The sequence below is a fragment of the Haliotis cracherodii genome, unplaced genomic scaffold, assembly GCF_022045235.1.
Source record: "Haliotis cracherodii isolate W230 unplaced genomic scaffold, xgHalCrac1.p SCAF_4, whole genome shotgun sequence".
In the NCBI taxonomy this organism is placed as follows: Eukaryota; Metazoa; Mollusca; class Gastropoda; order Lepetellida; family Haliotidae; genus Haliotis; species Haliotis cracherodii.
In genome coordinates this window covers 10,393,275-10,417,004 of record NW_027266297.1, presented here as the reverse complement: position 1 = coordinate 10,417,004, position 23,730 = coordinate 10,393,275, and the positions used below count along the sequence as shown (strand labels likewise).

At 41.5% G+C, this 23,730-nt stretch overlaps 1 protein-coding gene across 1 annotated transcript; it reads right to left on the bottom strand.

Annotated features, from left to right (window-relative positions):
* Positions 1-5,184: 5,184 nt before the first annotated feature.
* Positions 5,185-5,637, bottom strand: LOC139478517 (uncharacterized). Its single transcript, XM_071261008.1, has one exon. It carries the CDS (start codon positions 5,635-5,637, stop codon positions 5,185-5,187), a length of 453 nt encoding a protein of 150 aa, XP_071117109.1.
* Positions 5,638-23,730: the final 18,093 nt, after the last annotated feature.

The following is a 23,730-nucleotide window of genomic DNA, read 5'->3' as shown; positions in this document are numbered from 1 at the left end:
AGAGCATTGCTTTACTTAAATCGTGTTTCACAAAGTGAGTGAGTGAATGATAGAATGTTGTATTACGCCACAGTCAGCCTGTTACTGCTATATCAAGGCTCCCTGTAATCTGTAACTAAAAAAGAACACGAACATGTCTTAAATCATAAACAGACAGACGCGTACATGTTTCAAATCATAGACAGACACGTACATGTTTCAAATCATAGACAGACGGACACAATCTGGTCTCAAATCATAGACAGACGGACACAATCTGGTATCAAATCATAGACAGACAGACACGTACATGTTTCAAATCATAGACAGACGGACACAATCTGGTCTCAAGTCATAGAGAGACAGACACGTACATGTCTCAAATCATAGACAGACGGACACAATCTGGTCTCAAGTCATAGAGAGACAGACACATACATGTTTCAAATCATAGACAGACGGACACAATCTGGTCTCAAATCATAGACAGACAGACACATACATGTTTCAAATCATAGACAGAGGGACACAATCTGGTCTCAAATCATAGAGAGACAGACACGTACATGTCTCAAATCACAGACAGACACGTACATGGTTCAAGTCATAGAAAGACAGACACGATCATGTTTCAAATCATAATCAGAGGGACACAATCAGGTCTCAAATCATAGACAGACAGACACGTACATGTTTCAAATCACAAACAGACACGTACATGTTTCAAATCATAGACAGACAGACACGTACGTGTCTAAAATCATACTTAGACGGACACAAACATGTTTCAAATCATAGACAAACAGACACATACGTTTTTAAAATCATAGCTCCTGTGTGGTTTCTGGGTTGGAAAGGCCCCAAGTACATCGTGCTTTGCGAAAGAGCCGACTAATATTGAAATCGAGTTGGCTTATTTCTAATCATCGTACCCAAATGGTTTGGCTCTTTACGCATGTTTTCGGTCACTGGTTTCCCTGGTTCAGACTCAACTCAGCTATATATAGGACGACGGGATATTGCTTACATAATGCTGACTGCGGCGTTACACAACATCCAATAGCTCAGATCACTGACATACGTGACGTCTGTAGCATGTACAGATTGGAATGTTAACAGCTATATAACAGTTTTGTCTTAGAACACAGACGCATTTTCACCCTTAAAGCCTGTACCGTCGACATCACCAATAGGAAATCAAACGTCAAGCAGACCCATGCAGACTGGGGCTTGCATCAGCATATAAATAGTCATATTTATACACTCTACTATAGCGACAATGAAATACTAGCAGGTCGCATTCCTCATCAATAATAAACATTATTCCAAATATGTCACACATACATATAACCTTCCATGGCTAATGCTGCGACGCAGTTAAAGCTTCTATTAGCACGTTGTCAGTATGGCGTGTCTATAGCGACATTGGCATCGACAGTCGCATGACTAGTGGATATATATGTAGAGAGAGTAACACTGAAATGAAGACAGGTCAATGGATGACTAGCTTCTGGGTGCAACGTTTTGTTGTCGTTATATTCCAATTAAAACGTCGTAAACTGTCTGAGCAAGCATTTATCACATGACCTGGCAACTCTCCATCGGAAATTGCGTGTTTGTAAACACATCTCACGTGATGGGCTATTTTTAGAAATTAGGCATGGACGCAATATCACCATACTGGATGTATGTTGCAATCGTTGTGAAATACACCACCCTGACCATGAATTAATTACAGAACAAGCTTTAAGCCTTCATTCAAATGTCTCGTATTATCTTCGTTCTAAAATATATGGCTATTATGGTGTTCATTTATTGAATATGGAATTGCAGAACGATGGTCGAATTGTACTACAGTTTTTCACAGAAAAGAATAAATATGTATTTATTTAATCATTTATAAAATCTGTCTTTTTTATTGCAATTTTGACGATTTTAAAATCTGCATTTGCACACCCAGGGGTTGTTGGACCGCACGTATTTTTGTGTGCATATAATTTAACAGCGAACGTGGTTATTAAAACAAACCTCTCGTTTACCATTCAACAACCCCGATTCAGATGATTATTAGTTATTTTTGTTATTGTAATGCCATCTATATTCATATGTAGAAAAGGAAATATCACAATCAACGTAAGTTACCTTCATTGACTATATAATACATTTTCAATTGAACATGATATCATTTCTTCAAACGATGTTATTATCATATTTGAATATCTGTATGTGATACAGGTGTCTATATGTTAAAGAGAAGTCATTTAACATAAATCTCATACAGTCGTAAAATATACATTACATGTCTTTTTCATTGCCATGCTGTGCAATGTTAAAACATGTGAATTTGCGACTATTCGAGATAACCTAAAACTCGTCATGATAAAACTCTCGCAATCGACACGTACAGGAAAGTGTGTATTCATATATAAGTCGAATGCTTAATTCACTGACACGAGCGTTTAATACATGTGCCACTAACGATCCATCGCATTGCTTTACTAAACTGTCCCAAAAACTGCTGACTCAAAGTTCAGCAAGATTAAGTCCCTGAAGGCTTAAATTTACGTTTGTGGTTACGAAACCAGCAGCAATAGCCTGATGAAACTGTCTGATGAAATGTCTTCTGGAAGCTTCGAATATGACGGCGCTCCACGTGGTATATAAAACCTCCACGCCGTCTGTAAAACGTTGTACAGCTATCGTGGTTACATATGAGTATAGGCTATTTATAATCCGCGGTGGAAACCGCACCTCCGCGCGAATACATAGTCCCATGAAGAACACTGATCTATGAGACACACTTTCAAGGTCAAGGTCAGACAGATACGCTTACACTTTCAAGGTTAGGTTCTAAAAAGTGACATCGAGTGTTTTCTTGGTAGGATGTTTTGCAGGGTATGTTTTGTTATGTATATATCGTGGAATACCTATTTAATTTTTTCGAGCTGCAACGAAAGGACATTTACCTACAATCAATATCATCTGACATTTTTCTGTGATTGTGATTAAAAAGGGGAATAATTTTGTGTTGACTCTTCGCACTTTCCAGCTGGTCAGATCTATCTGATGTTTGACAAGTTGTGTGTAGGCTAAGGAGAGATAAGTGTTTTACTCAACGCTGGTAAAGAAGCTCGTTATAAGAGTGGTATTATATGTACGTTGCTTTGACAAATCAGTCTCAGGTCATACTGTACAACGTGGTGTGGGTAATATATTGGCCTTCATTGATAGATTGAGGGGTTGTGACAGTATATATCATAGATCATTTTATATACAACTGCAGAACAACGTGTATGATTGAACAGTTTTTTCGTTCATTGGTATATTTATATCCCGGTAATACACTATCACGCGTTCCACACTTTCATTTAAAAACACTGTCAAATAGCCTACTTTGCACGGACCGCACGTGCAGCACGCTTTCCTATGAACCCAACCCAAGTATTAATTAGACTGAGATAATGTTCATATAACTACCACTTAATCCTTCAAATTAAGCTACTCATTTTGTGGTGAATTAAACCATATAACCATATAACCATAGTAATATATCACAAATATGTAAAATGTTTCAAATCTCCGAAATGGTAACGAAACAGTTAAATCTACCAGAATATCAACAAAGGTAAGTTTAGAGAATGTGCAGGGTGCACAACGAGAGCGACTAGGCTCGCTGACTTGTTTGATACGTGTCATCGTATCCCAGTTACGTCGATCGATGTTCATGATGTCAAACACTGGATTGTTTGGTCCATCCTCGATTATACAGAACCCCATCACATACCTGGAATATTGCTGACTGAGGCTTTAAACAAGATACAAACAAATAAACGAACTGAAATTGACCACGTGTTGACAATTGGAGTGTCAACGAGCAACAGCTAACCTCTCCCGCGGTCAGGGACAGACGGGTGCGGGGTGGTATCGCGACGGTGTAAGATAACTGCAGATAAGAAGGGAGGGGGTGGGTTTGTGGTGTGGGGTGGGTGGTGTGGGGGGGGTGGGGTGTGTGTGGTTGACGGGGTGGCGTGTATGGAAGGGTGTAATCCACGCACCCGGCGATGTACATAGATAGCTGTTCACTTCGGTAGCATGTCACAGGGTAACAAGCGCGTCCACTATGAACATGCCCAGTTAGCCTGATCATAGCTTGAGGGTAGATTAGCGCATATAGCATGACTGAATTCTAAAGTTCTGCATCCATTGTTGTAGGGGGATGATGCATCCATTGTTGTGGGGAGATGAATGGTTCTCGTAGACTATTGCCCTGATAAGCGCGTTAGTTATTGACTTGAAATCCCACACTGGAGAGGGTTAGAGATGTTTGAATACAGATTTGTACAATGTAAACTTGAAAAGGGCAGGGTTCATGAACACGGACAGAATGCTTGTTATATTCGGTGGAAGGATGTCAGACTTAAAGGTGCACTCTCAATACAGGTGGCGGTTGACTTTTTGAACTATGCACCACTCAAGGGATCTGTTTGCAGGCTTAACAATCCACCGTCGCAGTTCTGTTTAATCTGGTCGTATTACGGGCTGTTGTAGAACAAACGAGATATAGATTTTCATGCCCCAAGCTATATAAGGAAATGCAAGTTTTATTTGGTTTAAACATATTTATATTTCATCACATACATGTAGAATGAAATGGAGATTGATAAACAAGCAACAATGCATATATTACTGCCGTTCCCCATGATTACATATAAACATTGGCAGTTTTAATACATAAATAAAAATAGATCAAAAATACAAATATCATGTTACAATATAAAAGAAAGGTAAATTAATGTACAGCTCATGTGCCACCAACATTGTTGACATTACGATAAAAGACTGAGTAAAGGATTACGCCCTTTAATACTTTCGAAGTTAACATACACGCCATTATAGAACACTATCAATGGCTAACCGACTTCAAATCTTTTAGATTTAGAAACATTATATTTAGGAAAGCCGAAAATTTCACATATCACAGACATTGCTCACTAAAGCGATACCCACGTGCAAGTGCTGGTGGACCGGAACCCATTATTAGCGAATCATTGCAGCCAAAGGGGCGCAACTCTCCCGGAGTTGGAAACACAATTGCAAGCAACTACACACAAAAAACCCACAATACTAGTGGATGAGTGTGATGTTAAGCCGTTTTCAGCAATATCAGGGCTTCATACATTGTACCCATGGTGATGGTGGTGATGGCTATGATGGTGATGGCGATGGTGACGGTGGGGTAATGGTAGGGTGATTGTGGTCATGATGGTGGTGGGGGAGTGACGGTGATGGTGGGGTGATGGAGATGGTGGTGGTTGGGTGATGGTGGTGGGGTGACGGTGATGGTCGTGGGGTGATGGTGGTGGTGTGACGGTGGTGGTGAAGTGATGTGATGGTGAAGATGGGGATGTGATGGTGATGGTGGTGGTGGTGGGGTGATGTTGGTGATGATGGTGGTGGGGGAATGACGGTGATGGTGGGGGTAATGGCGGTGGTGGTTGGGTGTTGGTGGTGGGGTGACGGTGATGGTCGTGGGGTGTTCGTGGTGGTGGTGGAGGGGTGATGGTGGTGGGGTGACGGTGATGGTGGTGTGACGGTGATAGTGGTGGTGGAGGGGTGATGGTGTTGGTGGTGTGATGCTGATGGTGGTCGTGGGGTCATGGTGGTGTGACGGTGATGGTGTTGGTGGTGATGGTGGTGTGACGATGATGTGGTGGTGGGGTGATGGTCATGATGGTGTGATGGTGGTGGTGGTGGTGGTGTGACGATGATGGTGGTGGTGTGATGATTGTGGTGTGATGGTGGTGTGATGGTGGTGTGACGGTGATGTGGTGGGGTGATGGTGTGATGGTGGTGGTGGTGGTGTGACGATGATGGTGGTGGTGTGATGGTGGTGGTGTGATGGTGGTGGTGGTGTGATGGTGGTGGTGTGACGGTGATGGTGGTGGTGGTGTGATGGTGGTGGTGGTGTGATGGTGGTGGTGGTGTGATGGTGGTGGTGGTGGTGGTGTGACGATGATGGTGATGGTGGTGGTGGTGTGATGGTGGTGGTGGTGTGATGGTGGTGGTGTGATGGTGACGGTGATGATGGTGTGACGGTGATGGTGGTGGTAGGGTGGCGATGATGGTGATGGTGGTGGTGTGAAGATGATGGTGATGATGGCGATAGCTTGATGGTGATGGTGGTGTGGCGGTAATGTGGTGGTAGTGTGATCGTGGTGGTAGTGGTGGTGTGATGGTAATGGTAATGGTGATGTGACTCCATTTGGAGTTTGTTTTATATTTAATACATATATGTCAAAGAAGTTACATATATGTTATTAAATAAGAAAACTTTATTCACGGGTCTAAATGTTTGTCAAGCGTGTAACATCCTTGGGCACATACACGGGCATTCACGCAATGTGTTGGGGAGTTAGAGAAGAAATACTTCTTCCAGGTACCAGACTGAAATAGCGCCGATGTTGAAGATTTAACGAGCGCTTCTAGTTAAACCTCATTTCTCACCCAATGACCCGCTTGACCCGCCTGTAGCTTCGCGGAATGGAACAAGCCAATGAACTGTGTTTCTGTTTCTGACCTCTTTGACATTAGAAATAGCGGCAGTCAAAACGTTCGAAGCACATGGACCCAGAAATTTATGGTGACCTTCAAATGGTTTTGGCATTCAATTACGTTAATTACAGCAAATAATTTGATTTGCTTTAATGACTGCAGATCCCCTTCTGTACAATACTATGACACCAGTAGGGGCCATATCTTGCTGCTATATCTGGCGTTACAAGCCCCAGGGCCTAGGCATGGATACAGAGATGCATACGTGTTTTTCATATACATGTATACATATTTGAGGAATTAGGTGCTTTTGATTCAAAACAATAAAAACAATATTTACTTGGTTACACAGTGTTTTTTGCTTGGTAATATGATCTCCATCTTAAGATCCACCATACCAAGGCCCCTCTGCATAAGGACACGCACTGAGCCTGTTAATGGAGTCATTTTGTAACTAGAAACTCCACAGTCTCTGCTCAGCTCCGAGCACATTCTGACCACTGGAGGACATAGTACATTTGGAATAAAGTAAGTGTGAAAACCTAAACCCGAATATGTCTATGTCGGTATATGGTCTCTTTTCTCACTGCCAATAGGAGGCACGTTTGGCCCAGTTGTCCCAGACCCGCAATTCACTGTGCAGAGTTATGTCCCTTAGGTGCACCAGGAACATATGATCTCCGGTTTGAGATAAATTTCTTAATACTTTGAATTAAGATTATGATTCGTTTGTCCGTATTTGTCGCGTTATCGACGACATTCAGGCACTTGTTAATTAACATACCGCGTGGATTTGTGTTAAGAAAAGAAACACTCACACAAATAATGTTTGAAACACATTTGATATAAGTTCACTTGATATAAAAAATATACTAGACACATAACATATTTGAAAAGACTTTGCTTTTTACGAATCTAAGAGCGGTTGGTGGCCCTGTTGAGTGACCCCTGCCATTCGTTGCGCAGAATGTGGGTTCGAAACCCAGTTTCTAAATTTGTCAAACGATGGATTTCTGTATCTCACATTGCAATTCATCACACACATGCATTCTCCCTGGTGATTGAACGCTTAGCCCTTCCACTCGCCACAGTAATTAAGTTGTTCTTGCTTTAAGTGATTATGAGGTCGCCTTCTACCTTATAAATTTAGGCTGACCTGACCCTCTTTGGGACTCATGTGTGTGAGTAGGGTACACATATCTATTGCCAGTTTCGATATTCATAGAATTTCTGTTTTTGTATTGATATGATTTCGTTTATCGTATATTGATATAATTGTTCTTTTTGGCTGCTCTGTTTATATACGTTCGAGTAGCTGTCCATCTCTCAGAAATAGAGTTAGTTTGGCCTTCGCTATTGCATCTCTTGGCTTAAGGAGTCTACGACAGATAGCGGATCTAACTGCAATTCTTGTTTTAACCAATCCCGGGCTGGGGCATGGTCTTGACATTCAAAATTAATTAAGGGGATTTCGGACACGCCAAAATCTTTACAAAATGATCCTTTGGTGTCAACATATGACCAGTAGAGCATGTAATCCAACACGACAACGCGTCCAGGTTAAAGCTTAACGCCCAAACTACTCGCCTCCCTTCTCCCAGAACAAACCAGCATCACAGCTGACACGTCAAGCTGTCACGCCGATATAACTGAAATGCTTTACAATGCGGCGTTAAACCCAACTCACTCACTGACTGCTTTGTCTCATAGTCCCTGATCCATAATTTCCTTTCTTCCACCCAGCCCTTACTGAAATGCTCTAGCCCTATATGAAGCAAGTCTAGATTTTCCACAGGTTCTGAATCTCCCATCTCACTGGGGCTCCTTTTCAATTTAAATGGAGGTTTTCGTTTCTATCAAGATGATATATTTTCAGAGACACAGCGTTAGTCGTTGCTTTAAGTGTTAAAGAGGTCGCCTTCTGCCTAAGCAATTTTGGCTAACCTGTCCCTCTTTGGGACTCATGTGTGTGAGCAGGGTACACATATCTATTGCCAGTTTCGATATTAATAGAATTTCTGTTTTTGCATTGATATGATTTCTATTTTCCTATATTGATATAATTGTTCTTTTTGGCTGCTCTGTTTATATACGTTCGAATAGCTGTCCATCTCTCAGAAATAGAGTTAGTTTGGCCTTCGCTATTGCATCTTTTGGCTTAAGGAGATCTACGACAGAGAGCGGATCTAACTGCAATTCTTGTTTTAACCAAGCCCGGTAGGGTACACATATCTATTGCCAGTTTTGATATTCAAGGAATTTCTGACACATAGTCCAGGAAATAAAGTTTTTTATAAGGTCAAATAAAAATAGTTCTATGAATTAAGGCACTCTTGAGTATAAAAGATCACTCGAATTTCGAAATTTCCTAGACTTGAAGAGAGGAGTATAGACTGCGGGAGCTGAGAGGATGATAGTGAATGTTTTATTAAATATATGCTCTGGATTCTGTATGAAATCCTAACCTAGCGCTACACAACTACTGAATTTAACAGAACATGTTAAATCGTCTCTTAAACAATGGTAAGGAAGTTCGAATTGTAACTCAATTCCCTTCTTTGAAAACACCAGCTTTGAAACGACAACAATTATCTTACTTCAATCCCCAAACAATCATTGGATTAAAATTACAATGAGCTAAATAACTACTTCCATTTTGCACGGCCGACGGTAATTGTATCCCTGCATTATACATGTGTTTCCGTCAATACACTACGAACATAAATAAATGCATTCTGTATACTTAAGCCTTATAACCAGCACACGAAACTAACTAAACACACCAAAATAAAACAATACTATTTCCTTTCCCAAGAGAACAATAAAAGCACGAATGTTTCAAAACCAAAACAACACATGTTATTGCCATATTAACAATTCTCAATGCAAACACAGAGGGCAAACCTGGCTTTTGTTTGGCCTTGTCCAAAGAAGGATAAATGCGTTTCCTGGCAAGTCCGGACTTCTGAACAAAGTTTCGGTACACTGACTAAAGTGTATCTATAGAATCAGGTATAGTAATTTAGTTCTGATTAACCAGATGACTAGCAGATAACGAAGATAGCCTATTCAGAACCAGTGGACTAGAATTGTAACTGTTCGCGTGTTTATCATTACAAAGCTCGAGTTTGGGAAGTTCTCCAGTTGCACGTTCAATTGACAGAGCAACACCTGGGGGATACATAAAAGAATACCCCAAGCTAAAAATGAAGGAGCTGATATCATCGCATAGATTTTTATGGTTTAATTAATTTGCAATGAACTTTGAAATGGAAACGCATTGTTGATTTCGTTTTTAGATTGATTGTTTGTTGGTTTATTGTTTTTTCCGAATATTACAAAATCAGAGACCTTAAAATCAATTTGTTAGACAATATTCGGATTTTGAGTGAGAATTAATATGATGGTGACTGATCTATGGGTGTTTTGACTTGAAATATACATTGGTTGTGAATGCCTCACTGAGCGGTGGATCAAAGCTTTCGTTTCACTTGTGGTACTTACAATCAGCTGTTACATGTACAGTTCATATATATGTTCATGTATGTCTTAATATGAGTGAGTGAGTGAGTATGGTTTTACGCCGCTTTTAGCAATATTACAGCAATATCACGGCGGGGGACACCGGAAATGGGCTTCACACATTGTACCCATGTCGGGAATCGAACCCGGGTCGTCGGCGTGATGAGCGAACGCTTTAACCATCAGGCTACCCGACCGCCCCCTTTATATGACAGGCCTCTTATTGCAAATGAACTAAACGTTATTGCCAATAGATTATCTGTTATTGCTAATTGACGCCGGAGTCGATGGAGCCCGAGGAACCTTGGGGCATATGGAGCCATCATTTCAAGTACGCGGGTGAGTGAGTGGTTATTGCATTACGCCGCATTTACAATATATAGGTTTTCGCAGATTTCAAACAGACATGGTGCAGAATACATAAACATTCAAGAGTAGCAATTACATCTTCGATGTGATACTCTGTGGAATGAATGAACGAACGAACGAACGAACGAACGAACGAACGAACGAACGAACAACTTCGGTTTGAACAGCGTTTCAGTTATTTCAAGATGTGCCGGCTTAACGTGGGAGGAAAGTTCGAAGTAATGCAGGTTTTCGACATTTACTACTTCGGTGACCCCACGAGATGACCACATCTGTCTGTCTTGGTTCCATTTTCACGCCAACATCTACCACATTCGCCATTGTTTTGTTTGTTTACGTCGTCTGTCGCCCACTTTGTCTAAGTATAATACGCTTGCTATTTACATCGACTTATTCAGTATGGTGAAACACTTGTATCTGCAACCGACTATGTTTTGTGACATAGAAATGAAAACAATAAGTGTCAAGCGGGAGTCTTTGGCAAAAGTTGACCGCCTCCGTGGTCTGTGGTAGAGCGTCCACCGGAGAGCGGAAGGTCCGGAGTTCGATCCTCGGCCGCGTCATACCAAAATACGTTTAAAGATGGTACTTGTTGTTACCTTGTCTGGCGCTCGGCATTAAGGGGCTAAAAGAAGGACTGGTCGCCTCGGAGTCAGTATGACTGTGTCTGAGTGGGGTATTCATATTCAACTGCGGCATGGTATCTTAGTGAGCTAGCACTATAAATCGGCATCAGTCCGGACTAGCACAAGGAGCCACACAAACACACACACACACGTGCATGCACGTCGCTATATAAGTGCAATAATCTTGGACGCGACGTTAAACCCAATTTCACCTCACCTCACCTTTGGCGAAAGTACAGCTGTGCTCATAATCATGCAAGCAAGCCGATTAGATTGTCGATGATTTGTCTGGTGTTACTTCCAGGTTACGAGTGAGTGAGTATGGTTTTACGCCGCTTTTAGCAATATTCCAGCAATATCACGGCGGGAGAACACCAGAAATAGGCTTCACACATTGTACCCATGTGGGGAATCGAACCCGGGTCTTCGGTGTGACGAGCGAAAGCTTTAACTAGTAGGCTACTCCACCACCCCTTACATTCAAGGGAGACCTCAGGTGTATATAGTGGTTACAGCGTCAGCCCTGAGGGAGGAAGGTTCAGGGTTCGATCCCGGGCCAAGTCATACCAAAAGACGTTAAAAGATTATATTTGTTGTTACCCTGCCTTCCGCTCGGCATCACGGGGATAAAACGAGGAACGGTCGACTCGGAGCCAGTAAAATGTGTCTGAGTGGGATATCCATGTTAAACTGATGGTATCTCATGGGGATATCACAAAAAAACCGGGATTATTCTCGGCTAGTACAAGCAGCCACACACACACACGCACACATGCCTACATGCATATCATAATGTAAGTGCAATAACCTTGAACGTATTTAAACCCCATTTCACCCCACCGCATTAAAGGAACAATCTTCAACAAAGCAGATCAAAATACAGCTCTCTGGGCATCGCTCATTCTTCCTGAAATTCATCACGTGTTGACATCCGAGGCCTGTTTCTGACCCACGAGCTTTGCCGGACCTGCAAAGGTTATCTGTGAGAGAGCGACCGTGATAACATTTCCGACTGGAAAGTCGAACGACCACTTGTTCCACCGCCAAACACGTTCCGCATTTTACAGGTAACCTAAGGTCATTGGCCGCCTGACCTTAGCGCAGTTCATCCAAACATTGCATTTCGGCGAAGCTCCCCACACCGGCTCGTGGGTTGTGTTGACGGAAGATGTCGGCAGCGAAGGTCTGCATACGGCGGTGCTCTGTAAAATAGAGGTTTGGACGGTTTGCATTGTGGAGTTGTGATTTAATGTCAGTTTGAAAATTGCGCTTAATAACTTTTTTTTCAATTTGAAATATGATTTCATCAGGTTACGTTAAGGTTAATCATGAAATGGATTCAATGAAAGCTTTAAGGTTAAAAATTTAAAAATAATTAAATGTACTTTAGAAGTATCCGTGACCAGCTAATATTAAAGTTGGACATTTTTTTATTCCTCAACAGACGTTCGGACGTGTGGCTGCTTGTACTAGTCCGGACTGATGCCAGTTGCATAGTGCTAGCCCACTAAGATACCATGTCGCAGTTAAAAATGATACCCATCTCAGATACGTATAATGACTCTGAGCCGACCAGTCCTTGTTTTATCCCCTTAATGCAAGGTTCCAGGCAGGGTAACAACAAATACCATCGTTTAAAGTCTTTGGTCTGGAATCGAACAACCGATCGCTCTACGAACCATCTAGGCACTATCCACTAAACCACCTTACATTTGGTATTTGTATAGAACCAAGGCCATTCTTCTATTTCCATAATACCACGTCCATGAACAGTGACGCCAAAACACAACCATCTGTTCACACCAAGATCAGCGCACCCGAACGTGTGGAATGCGGGACTGAAGGCGTGTTTTGGTGTAAGTTCGCGATTAGGCTAAGTGAAAGCAGAGCCTAGATTGCCAATTGATTAGAAGATTGTCCAGTGTAGTCGTGGTGTTTGATCGCATGACTAGCTATGTTTTTGTTTAATTGGTTTTGGTGGAGTGGTATTCAGAATAAAACGGGCCTATTATCTGCTGATCCGTTGGTTGGGAAACTGAGACTGGATTACTACGGTTCTAAAGTGTTCGCTGGCAAACACGGTGGAATTTATGTACCTCACATGTCTCAAATACAGCAACCTATCTCTCACGTGACACATGTCTCTAATACAGCAACCTATCTCTCACGTGACACATGTCTCTAATACAGCAACCTATCTCTCACGTGACACGTCTCTAATACAGCAACCTGTCTCTCACGTGACAAGCATCTCTAATACAGCAACCTGTCTCTCACGTGACAAGCATCTCTAATACAGCAACCTGTCTCTCACGTGACAAGCATCTGTAATACAGCAACCTGTCTCTCACATGACACATGTCTCTAATACAGCAACCTATCTCTCACGTGACACATGTCTCTAAGACAGTAACCTGTCTCTCACGTGACAAGCATCTCTAGTACAGCAGCCTGTCTCTAACATGACACATGTCTCTAATACAGCAGCCTGTCTCTCACGTGACACATGCTTTAATACAGCAACCTGTCTCTCACGTGACAAGCATCTCTAATACAGCAACCTGTCTCTCACATGACACATGTCTCTAATACAGCAACCTATCTCTCACGTGACACATGTCTCTAATACAGCAGCCTGTCTCACTCGTGACACATGTCTCTAATACAGCAACCTCTCTCTCACGTGGCAAGCATCTCTAATACAGCAACCTGTCTCTCACGTGACACAGGTCACTAATACAGCAGCCTCTCTCTCACGTGACAAGCATCTCTAATACAGCAACCTATCTTTCACGTGACACATGTCTCTTATACAGCAACCTGTCTCTCACGTGACAAGCATCTCTAATTCAGCAACCTGTCTTTCACGTGACACATGTCTCTAATACAGCAACCTGTCTCTCACGTGACACATGCTTTAATACATCAACCTGTCTTTCACGTGACACATGTCTCTAATACAGCAGCCTGTCTTTCACGTGACACATGTCTCTAATACAGCAACCTGTCTCTCACGTGACACAAGCTTTAATACATCAACCTGTCTTTCACGTGACACATGTCTCTAATACAGCAACCTGTCTCTCACGTGACACATGCTTTAATACAGCAACCTGTCTTTCACGTGACACATGTCTCTAATACAGCAGCCTGTCTCTTACGCGACACATGTCTCTAATACAGCAACCTGTCTTTCACGTGACACATGTCTCTAATACAGCAACCAGTCTCTCACGTGACACATGTCTCTAATACAGCAGCCTGTCTCTTACGCGACACATGTCTCTAATACAGCAACCTGTCTTTCACGTGACACATGTCTCTAATACAGCAACCAGTCTCTCACGTGACACATGCTTTGATAAAGCAACCTGTCTTTCACGTGACACATGTCTCTAATACAGCAACCTGTCTCTCACGTGACACATGCTTTAATATAGCAACCTGTCTTTCACGCAACACATGTCTTTAATACAGCAACCTGTCTTTCACGTGACACATGCCTCTAATACAGCAACCTGTCTCTCACGTGACACATGTCTCTAATACAGCAGCCTGTCTCTTACGTGTCACATGTCTCTAATACAGCAACCTGTCTCTCACGTGACACATGCCACTAATACAACAACCTGACTCTCACATGCCACTAATACAACAACCTGACTCTCGCATGCCACTAATACAACAACCTGACTCTCGCATGCCACTAATACAACAACCTGTATCTCACGTGCCACTAATACAACAACCTGACTCTCACATGCCACTAATACAACAACCTGACTCTCACATACCACTAATACAACAACCTGAATCTCACATGCCACTAATACAACCTGACTCTCACATACCACTAATACAACAACCTGACTCACATACCACTAATACAACAACCTGACTCTCACATACCACTAATACAACAACCTGACTCTCACATGCCACTAATACAACCTGACTCTCGCATGCCACTAATACAACAACCTGACTCTCACGTGCCACTAATACAACAACCCGACTCTCGCATGCCACTAATACAACAACCTGACTCTCGCATGCCACTAATACAACAACCTGTATCTCACGTGCCACTAATACAACAACCTGACTCTCGCATACCACTAATACAACAACCTGACTCTCACATACCACTAATACAACAACCTGACTCTCACATACCACTAATACAACAACCTGACTCTCACATACCACTAATACAACAACCTGACTCTCGCATGCCACTAATACAACAACCTGACTCTCACATACCACTAATACAACAACCTGACTCTCACATACCACTAATACAACAACCTGACTCTCGCATGCCACTAATACAACAACCTGACTCTCACATACCACTAATACAACAACCTGACTCTCGCATGCCACTAATACAACAACCTGACTCTCACATACCACTAATACAACAACCTGACTCTCACATACCACTAATACAACAACCTGACTCTCACATACAACTAATACAACAACCTGACTCTCACATGCCACTAATACAACCTGACTCTCGCATGCCACCTGTGTACATTGTGCAGGTTACAAATCAGATGAATTTAAGCTTGGGTTGTATACTCCAGAGGGAGATGAGATTGAAAATCAAGTGCATACTGATCCACTGACCGGGGAAATGATGTATCGCTTTGAACTTGCTTTTGGGTGTGGAGTGGGAGTATGATAAATATGCACATTATTACAATCTGCCTCTCATGTCACACGGTCGTGTAGCCTAGTGGTTAAAGCGTCCGTTCGTCACGCCGAAGACCCGGGTTCGATACCCAACGTGGGTACAATGTGTGAAACCCATTTCTAGTGTCCCCCGTGATATTTCTGGAATATTCTAAAAGCGGCGTAAAACCATTCTCACTCAGCCACACACGCCTATAATACAGCAACTCACATGATACGAACTGCCATAAACCAACAGGTTTTTTTTATTACACTATTACAATTTTATGTTTAAATTACATTTATTAAATAAAATTCATAGTCCATATTTCAGTTTGTTATATCACCTCGGTCCACTCCAGTGGTATTATCCATAGCTCAACACCCTTATCTTCTTTCGGGATAGGCTACCGATCAAATCCCATTTGACTAACGACATTTCCCCTTTCCATATCTTAATGCAATGTGGTAGACCAACCACCCTTTGTAGTAACCCAACGACGGACGAGTAGTTCCCCAAACACCATCTAAACATGTCGACTCGCTCGAGGAACAGCCTAACGGCGGCATGTTGATCAACACCCCAGCCTTGATTGATCTCATATCGGTCAGCGCCTAGATCTGACCCAATTTGCTGGGGGGTTAGAATAAGTTCAAGGGAAGATGGCTTCGGTCGTCCACCTATTGATAAAGATGAAAGCTTGCGAGGACACTCGCGACACCAACGAGTGTTTAGAGAAGAGTCGAGGGTTCTAGTGGCCCGTACACCGATAACTGACTGGGACAAAACAATGGGACGTAATTCGACTCTGGGACATTTGGTGCCGTTAGATAAATATAAATCAAAAGATGGTACTTATGCTGATCAAAGATTGTGCCTTAATTGCACACCAGCCCTAAACAGGGATTGTTAATGTTCATGTGTTGAAAGGGTTAAGAGTAGATAAATTAGTACAGGAGACGTTGATATGATCGTCTGCGAATGCAATGAATTAGCAGACGACATAATAATCTGATTCGCGGGCTTTGCTGGAAGACAACAGAATGTATCAATATATCAATAATACTACAGCATGGGTGTTAAGAGTGGTAAATATGTGAAATAAGTCCGCTGAGACACAGCTCAATCAGCTATTGTCTTCTACCGATTATGGGGACGGTATAGTCTTCAAAAACATTTTTAAATCAATGCTTCAGTTTAAAAGTTCACTCGGTAGAGTTCATTGCCTTTGTACAGTTCATGTTCTTCATCCTTTCTTTCAAAGCAGCCTTTGAAAGGTCGCCAGGATTGTTTTTAAATCTATATAAGGAAGTCGACTGAGCGTGTTGACCAGTATCGGTCGCACTTGTGAATTTCACACTGTAGATTGGAACAACATGTTGTCACCGGCACACAGATAAGGAAAGGTACTGTTACATTTTGCACCTGTACCTGGTGTCAAAATTGTGCGAGACAGCAGTTAGAGAAAAATGGGCTGGAATGTTTTTTATAGAGTGATTTAAAATTGGTTCATAATTCAGTTCTTATGAAAACAGTTAAACAACTTGCTCCGCTTTTAATATTCTAAGTCGAAATGAATTATCTGTAAAGTGTAGTGGTCAGAGAACTTTGCCATGAGAGCGGAATCTAGGTGGTCCAATGTAAAAAATACAAGGATTTGTCAACTGGGAGTCTGTATACTGTGTCTGAGTGGGGTATCCATGTCATTGTCATGCTATCTCAGTGAGCTAACGCAATAACAGGCTAACATCCAGTCTCTGAAATGAACATATCGTACAGAAAAAAATAGTTGTTAAATTATCTTAATAAAAAATTAATAAAAAGGCGCCCAGAGAATGTCTTCATTTCCTGACACTGCAGTAATCTAGACTTGCCAAACATTAAAGACTTGCATGGGCTGTATTTGATATATTTGTATCAGGGTCTGTGAGACAGACTACCGCAATAAGTCAGGACGAGTACAAACATCCACTCACACACACACACACACACACACGCACATCGCTATATAAGTGAAATGATCCTAAAAGTGAACCTCATCTAAATCTCTGTAATGTTGTTGAGTAGATTAGTGGTACACGTGTTAGCACGTCACACCGAAAGTCCGTGATCGAATCCTTCATGGAATCAAAATACGTACATAAGTACATATTGGTATCCCCACCGTATTATGACTGATGTGACGACAAAAGGAGCGAAAATTCAACGCCCTTACTGAATCCAGGACTTATCAAGATCTTAAAGCTATAGGTGAGTGAAATAGTTTGGTTTAACGTCGCACTGAATAGTATTACAGTTACATCACGGCGTGTTAGTTTCACGTACGAGGAAGCTTGAAATATTGCTATAAATTGACTAGACTAACGTTTAGTCTCTGAAAATATATAATTGTTATAGAAACAAATAACTCCATTTAAATTGAAAAGGAGCCCCGTGAGAGGTACAGGCCTGAACCTCAGGAAAATCTAGACTTGCTTCATTTAGGGCGTTTGCATTACAGAAAGATTTAGTTGAAGGGGAAAATAATATGGTTCAGACCATGAAATTCATGTGAACGGGACGTGCTGACAAACAAAGGATCATAATCAGGGGAAATCTTGGCTTCGAACCTACGATCATAGAATTCTGACACGCCTGAGGGACGCAACTCTCTGTTTGTTTAAAGGGTCCCTCGGCGATCGTAGTCCGTTTGTATAAAATTGCCTCACGACCGACGTTGAGCCACGATTACTTTGTGGAACGTGACTCCGAGTTTATTCAGCAGCGGATTTATCATATTGACAGTGTTTGCAATACATGCTTGTCTATTTTTACCCTGACCTTCTCAGTGACGCTAAACCGGCGCAGTGACATTACTTCATCGTCAGTAATATTGTAGGAGTAACATATCAGACATTTTATCATGCCCCTACCAGTTATTAAGGCTAATTTGAACACACTCCCTGAACCTTGCCTCCATTTTGGAGACTTCCCATAATGCCCTCTGTCCTTCAGGCGAAACATGGCGGATCGGCTCTGAGTTTAGAGCTGGGTGTTCAGAATAATTTGGGAGCGGTCGGGTAGCCTTGTGGTTAAAGCGTTCGCTCGTCACGCCGAAGACCCCGGTTCGATTCCCGACATGGGTACAATGTGTGAAGCCCATTTCTGTCCTCCGCCGTGATATTGCTGGAATATTGCTAAAAGCGACGTAAAACCTTACTCACTCACGCACTCATAATAATTTGAACGATATGCGTTGTCTCATCTCATTGTTTTATGTCATAACAATATATGTTAATGATCTTTTTTGAAAGATTTTTCAAGTAGTTTAGTGACATTTAATTACATCAGCCATTTAACACAGCATTAACGATAGGGGAGTTTCACTCAGTATCTAGGAATACCAAGAAATAAGGCGGCTTGTACTGAACACACATGCAGGCTTCATGATACGGTCATTTAAGATAATGACAGTCGATGTTGGTGTCTTCATATGCCTTAGTAAACTGTGTTGTTGATGCAAGGGGAGGGGTGATAATAACTACTACTACTACAACTGCTTCTTCTTTTATTACTACAACTTCTACTGCGACAACTACAACTACTGCTGCTACTACTACCACTACTACTACATGCACTTCTACAACAACAGCAACAACTACCACTACTTCTACTACTACTACTACTACTACTACTACTACTACTACTACTACTACTCATAGTACAACTTCTACTTCCACCTTACATCGTGTTTCATCCTGTCCAATACATATGTCAGTACACGTGGCACTACTACTACTACTACCACCACTTATATTACTACTAATACTACCACTAATATTACTACTACTACTACTACTACTACTACTACTACTCATAGTACAACTTCTACTTCCACCTTACATACAACAAACGTGTTTCATCCTGTCCAATACATATGTCAGTACACGTGGCACATCGACATTGCGACATACTCCACCCACCTCCAGCCGGCTCCAGCCCAGTCACAGTGATAAGGCATTATCTCTGTCAACGTAATGCCCGACCAACGTCCGCCCGTCACACAATACGACTCTGTACAAGTAGCGGTTTATCCACTCTCTATTATTTACACGCAGTCGTCATAACGAATATTGCAGCGTTAAACAATAAAGAAACAAAACTTCTACTACTACTACTACTACCACTACCACTACTACAACTGCTACTACAACCACTACCGTCCTCTTACTACTACTGCTACTGCTAAGTACTACTACTACTGATGCTACTTCTACTGCTAAGTACTAATACTACTACTACTGCTACTTCTACTGCTAAGTACTACTACTGCTAAGTACTACTACTGCTAAGTACTACTACTGCCGCTACGTCTACCACTACAAGTACTACATTATTTCCACAAGACGTGCCCACGACTATAACTACTACCGCTACTACTACAGACCTAGCGAATACCACAACCATGACTACGTATACTATTACTACTTCTACACTACTTAAGCAACCACGTCTCCAGAAGCCACGCCGCTATGCAGGTGCAATAATCTTGAACGACAGGTTAACCTCATTTCACAACATCACTACTACATCTACTATAAGTTATCCAACTACTATCTTAATCAAATAATGGACTTCCTTATCGATATTCAGGGTGTAATATTTCTTATATTAAGTGACGTGAAATATACAAGTCAGCTGTATATCACCTGTCAGGTGCACGGCGCTGTCTCCTCCAACAAACATGATCAGGGCTCGTCTCAAAAATATTGCATACTGTTTCTTCCATTCATGTATCGAAAATAGTCTTTCAATTGACAACCCATACACTTTCGTTATTGAGACATATTGTAATTATATTTTCCAAAAATCTGACGAACCAGTCCCCAGGGAAATGAACGCATGTCAGCTTTTAAAATTCACATGTTTGATGTTGGCGTAGGTTGTTGTAAGAAACACAAGCAGGCCATCTGGTAGCTATTGTATTTCCCCATCTGCCGGCTTGTCGATGTCCAATTAATGGAAAGTTTCGAAATTTCTGGAAGGTAGAGTTAACGTCGGGACTTGACGTCTAAATATATCCACGTCTACAGGTGGCAAAATGTACATCGTTGCCGGTTTGTTTTATCAGAGTGTCGCTGGGCAAATAGGAGTGATTGACGGAAATCTACACCTGTGAGTTTCAGTCAGCTGGTGTGTGACAGAAAGGCTGTTTTAAGGGCCTGCGTGAGATATATGTGTATAGAGGCCAGTCAAAATGATCATTATTGCCATGATCATAAGTGTTATCATAAAACTAATTATTATTGCTAATATGGTACAGTGATGGTGATATTTCCCCCTATTAATGTGGTATAAGTATGCGTGAGTGTTGAAACAATGTGACCGTATACCTGCTACTTCAAAAAGTGCAATACATCGCGATTGGAGCATTTGGAGTATATTATTTACAGTATATTTTCCAATGACAGATAATACTAAATCTTCTACAAGTAATATAATTCTAAAGCTTTTTCTACAGATGTTCACAATTATGATATTTCATATTTGCCTTAAAAGGTGTGTGTACAGGAAATTAAGATGCTTATTGTCTATACCATAGTAGCGGTTACCCAAGACGATTAACTTATTGAAATAAGCCACTGTTCATATGAAGCAAAACATTTGATCAAACGTCATGTTTATTTTATTATGCATATGATATTATATTTCACTATAAAAATTTTAGTATTGATCGAAACTACAGCTGTATTTACAACATTCGAAAGGTTGAAAACAGATGCCGTATTTACTCTGATAGACGCCCCTGGGGTTCCTTTATGACATAATAATGACCCAACGTTTATTGGTGACATTGGCTAACATCTAGTCTCTAAAATGAACACATCTTTCAGAAACAGTTGTTAAATTATCTTTTTAAAAATATAATAAAAAGGATCCCAGAGACTCTTCATTTTCAGCCTGATAGTAATCTAACATTATAGACTTGCATGGGCTGTATTGGATATATTTGTAACAGGGTCTGTATAACAGATAAACCCAGTCTTACTTCCACGTTCAGCCGGGAGACCCTGTATTATTTCTTACACTTCGGTTTTGATCCAGGGCCAAATGCATGTCCAGCGTCCGTTAGAGAAAATATGGTTTATGGAGGTGTTTCCGTATGCAAAACCCCATTATACCAGATAGTAGCGTTCCCATTGAAATCGTCCGTACTATAAATATCTGTATTACCGAATCCTTATATAGTTAGCAGTAATATCACTTTTATACATACATGTAAGTATCTCTCGTCCGGAATGTGGGGTTTCCGGTTCGACGGGGGTCAGGAACACAGAATACTTAATCACTGATCATCGCGTTATACGTTAAAATGCACGTGGTAAGGTAGCTCAGCTGATCACACAAACATGGTCCAGGTTCGAGCCCCCTATAAGTCTCCTCCAGCCGTTGTGACAGAAAATGGCAGATATGTGTCAATCAGCTGTTTCCATAGCAACACAATTACGTTGCCCTATGTATGAAATTTTATCAAAGCGAATACCGGAAGGAAATTAATGCATGGAAAATTCGCGGTAACAATTCACAGATGCAAAATAACGATTATATATTTAATACCGACTGTCCTCTAACAGCTGGCCTTCAACGGATTGATTCTATTCTGAAAAAAAGGATTAACCACCGCCAGCTTTGTTTTAAACAAAGAGACGCAATTGCCGATTTAAACTATAAACTATATTTAGTTCTGGGGAAATGTTGACTAATATAAAATGTGTTCAATTTTATAAATAAAAGGGTTGAGTGAACTGAGTCAATCGAGGTTACGCGTTTCTGTCAACCAGGGTTGACTAGATTCAACCTGAGTTAACGAGCGTTAATCAAGTAAAACTTAGGGCAGCACCCGAAATGCACTCTCAGATATAATAAAACATGTCTGGTGGGATGGGGTGGGGTAGGGGGTAGGGGGTAGGGGGTAGGGGTTGGGGTAGGGTGTGGGGGTGTGGGGGTGTGGGTGGTATAATCGGAGTGGTCAGTACCTGATTAACTGACCTATATGTTTGCACGGGACACGCTTTGTTGGTTTCAAATGAAACACAGTATTTACAAAATCTAGTCAGTTTTGCAGTGAAATTAATCGGTCGGTGCATGAGAAATAATGAACACACAAAAACCATACTAAAAAAAGACCTTGCGCCCTAACCTTGAATATTTTTTGTCGGTATATCATACTATGGTGTAGAGGTAATTCTTTCGTCTGAAAACTGATACATAACAATGCACACTAACGCGGTTTCCATCTTCTCACGTAACGATACCCTCGAGTGATACACGGGTCGTTTTCCCGAAAACGTTTAAATGCGGTTATCGTAATCTGTCAGTCAACCGCAAAATTCCATTTGTTCGTATTCGTTGTAGTGAACGTGAAACCAGAAGTCACGGCGGCTTTTTTACTCTAGTTTCCTAAACTGTCGTATAAATTCCCTGCTTCCAATGTTCGTAGTTCGTGGGTGGCCCAGTCGTCTCAGGCACGGAAAGCGCTGAGCAGAGTTGCGCCCCTTAGATGAAAAGTATGATCGTGGGTTCGAATCCCAGGATCGTCCTATGGTTACGTTTCTAAATTTGTCAGCACCGAACCTGTAAAGTTCTAGTAGTAATGGTAGTAGTGGTGGTAGTAGTAGTAGTAGTAGTAGTGGTGGTGGTGGTGGTGGTAGTAGTAGTAGTAATTTTGTTACAATGTTATTTAGTAATGAACATTGCCAATTTTATAGAACATTGATGTTTGCACCAGTGTTTTGTTGATAGATTGTTCTCGTATTAACTAAGTTTCTTGAAGTACTTTTAACATATGAGAGACCTTTCAAACATGGTCTCGGCCAATGACGTGTGGTGTTAGCGGCAATGAAAGAGACGGTGATGGCGATAGATGAGCTGATACCAATACCAAGTGTTGCGGATTTAAATTCCGTAACATAAATATGTCCCTGAAAACACCGCGGACATACAGTCTAAACACAGTGG

What these genes read in the sequence shown, in the direction of transcription:
- LOC139478517 (XM_071261008.1), bottom strand. Translation starts at nt 5,637, where the DNA reads ATGACCCCACGACCACCATCAGCATCACACCACCAACACCATCACCCC.